The sequence below is a fragment of the Trypanosoma cruzi genome, genomic scaffold (assembly GCF_000209065.1).
Source record: "Trypanosoma cruzi strain CL Brener 1047053516607 genomic scaffold, whole genome shotgun sequence".
Taxonomy (NCBI): domain Eukaryota; phylum Euglenozoa; class Kinetoplastea; order Trypanosomatida; family Trypanosomatidae; genus Trypanosoma; species Trypanosoma cruzi.
In genome coordinates this window covers 10,709-12,845 of record NW_001849232.1, presented here as the reverse complement: position 1 = coordinate 12,845, position 2,137 = coordinate 10,709, and the positions used below count along the sequence as shown (strand labels likewise).

The following is a 2,137-nucleotide window of genomic DNA, read 5'->3' as shown; positions in this document are numbered from 1 at the left end:
GCTGTCCCTCTGCAAGTATGCGGGCACACCGTCGTGCTCCAGGATGGGGCCGGAGCACATCACCCACAGCCACCACGTAGCCGACAGCGCCACCAAAGCACAGAAGCCACATCAGAACGGCCACCACAATGTCCGCACCACGCCCAAGGAGGCCGCGTGCCAGGCCTTCAAAGCTTCGGTACCCCGACCGCTCCGACGCCGAAACAAGCAGTTTGATGGAGAACACCGTCAGCGCCGTCACCCCCACCAAATACACCACTGCCATGACTATTCCGGAGGTGTTGAAGGCGGATGGAATGGAGATGATGCCGGCCCCTAGCGTGACGCTCGCAAGATTCAGGATGCCGGAGAGTGCGCCCCCACGAGGCACAATGAGGTTGAAGAGTCGCATCAAGCAATTTTTTGCTGGTTGCTCACGGCCGTTCTTTTGGCCGCTTTCCATTTCTGTGGGGACCACTTCCCCAGACATCGGCACCCTCACCTCCTCCCCGGTGAAAAGTGCTGGGGCGGAGGCAGCAGCTGGCAGCATTAAGCCCGCAGTCTGCATGGGGGTCGGCTGCTCTGTTGGCTCATTTGCATCCGGTGCTTGTGTCATTGTGGAAAAACAGCTTAGGGAATTGCACTCGTTCCTTAGGTTGCCAAACCGCACACGGAGACAACGACGAGGAGGAGGCGCACATACACACACGCACACACCGTGGGAAAAATACCAAAAAAAGAAACAGACAACGGGTGTAGAGTCATACGCGCATCCAGTGCTGAATGCACTGTGCTCTCCGGTTTGCTGAGTTACTCCCCATCACCGCCAAGCGCAGAAACAACAAAAGTAACACAAAACAACTCGAGGGAGAAGGATGTAAAAAGACAACAAGGGAAAACGCACACAAAAAGGTTGTCCACACCCACACCCATGTACATACACATCCACCCGGGCCTCTTCACAGCACGCAAGCGCCTCCCTTCAGTCACTCGCGGGCCTCACGACACTTTGGCGCGCCCCAGCCCCGCCCGGCGTTGCGGGATGTGATTCAGATGGCAGGGCACACGCGTGGCATGCAGGAGGCGTTGCGATCGACACCCAACTCCTCCAGCCGTCTCCCCTTCGCTCGCACCCTCGGAGAAAAAAACGCCGCCGCCTCCTCCAGCAGCGCGGCGGAATATCCATAGCCGTGCGACGAGTGTCGCCCAAGGACGCACAGCACGAGCATCGCGCCGGTGAAGTCGTTCGCCCTCGTCGCCACTCCGGGGGGCCGCCAGCACGTCGTCCGCTGCAGGTTGCGTCGTGTTCGCCTCGTCTCGTCGTCCACAGAGAGGATGCCCAGCACAATCAGGTACTCCTGCCGGCTCCACGTGTCCACAACACGGCGTGGAATGTAAGCAAGCGCTGCGTCGTCCACAGCGGCGGCTCGCGGGCGCAGTGTCAAGCATCAAGCACCGACGTGCGGAGGACTCATGTCCTGCCGATCAACATGACGACGACGCTTGCAAATAAAGAAGACGAGAACACATAAACCATCTAAGTGAGAAAAAGAGGGTGAAGTGCAGGAGCGGATGTGGGTGTGAGGACAAAAAAGGGACGGGCAGCAGCAACACGCCCTGCGGGCAAACAAGAAAAACGGTCACGTGGTCTCGTGAGGACGGTCGCTTGCAGCAAACACTAACGTTTCAAAAACACATATGTGTTGAAAAATAAACATTGGCTCTCGGCCTCCGGAAATTATAAATGTCATATCCAAGAAGGCATGCGGAAGGCACCAGACCTCCACATCAACATAAATCCTAAAACGTGTGGCGCAGAAAAAAACGAGACGACGCAAAAATACTGCGAGCCCATTCAAAAAACGCACCACAGTGGATGTCGCATGAGCAGAGATACGTGTGTGTGTGTAAAGGAAAACACTAATTTACGCTTTACAGCATCTTACTCTTCTTTCTATTGTCAGAAGCCGCCGTTCAATGACCGTCGTTTTCCTCATCGTCCTCGGAGCGGATGTCATCAAGGGGACCACCAAAAAGCGCCCGAATCGCCAGCTTCACAATCAGTGCAAACCAGTACAAATGCAGTCCCTGCAGCACCACCTGCAGGAGGACAACCAAGACCCAGTAGCACACCGTGAACGTGCGTATCTTCACCGCA

General features: G+C 56.3%; 2 protein-coding genes and 1 pseudogene across 2 annotated transcripts, besides 1 other annotated feature; all 3 read right to left on the bottom strand.

Moving 5' to 3' along the window:
- Tc00.1047053508017.30 (amino acid transporter, putative) lies at positions 1–595 on the bottom strand (the record flags this gene model as incomplete). The annotated part of the gene is made up of 1 exon (XM_797527.1): positions 1–595. A coding segment is annotated over one exon (595 nt), but the record flags the coding sequence as incomplete, so codon positions are not given.
- Positions 1–2,137: a sequence feature (haploid, Esmeraldo-like haplotype).
- Tc00.1047053508017.20 lies at positions 979–1,428 on the bottom strand (annotated as a pseudogene).
- Positions 1,954–2,137, bottom strand: Tc00.1047053508017.10 (hypothetical protein, conserved; the record flags this gene model as incomplete). Its single annotated transcript, XM_797526.1, has 1 exon — positions 1,954–2,137. A coding segment is annotated over one exon (184 nt), but the record flags the coding sequence as incomplete, so codon positions are not given.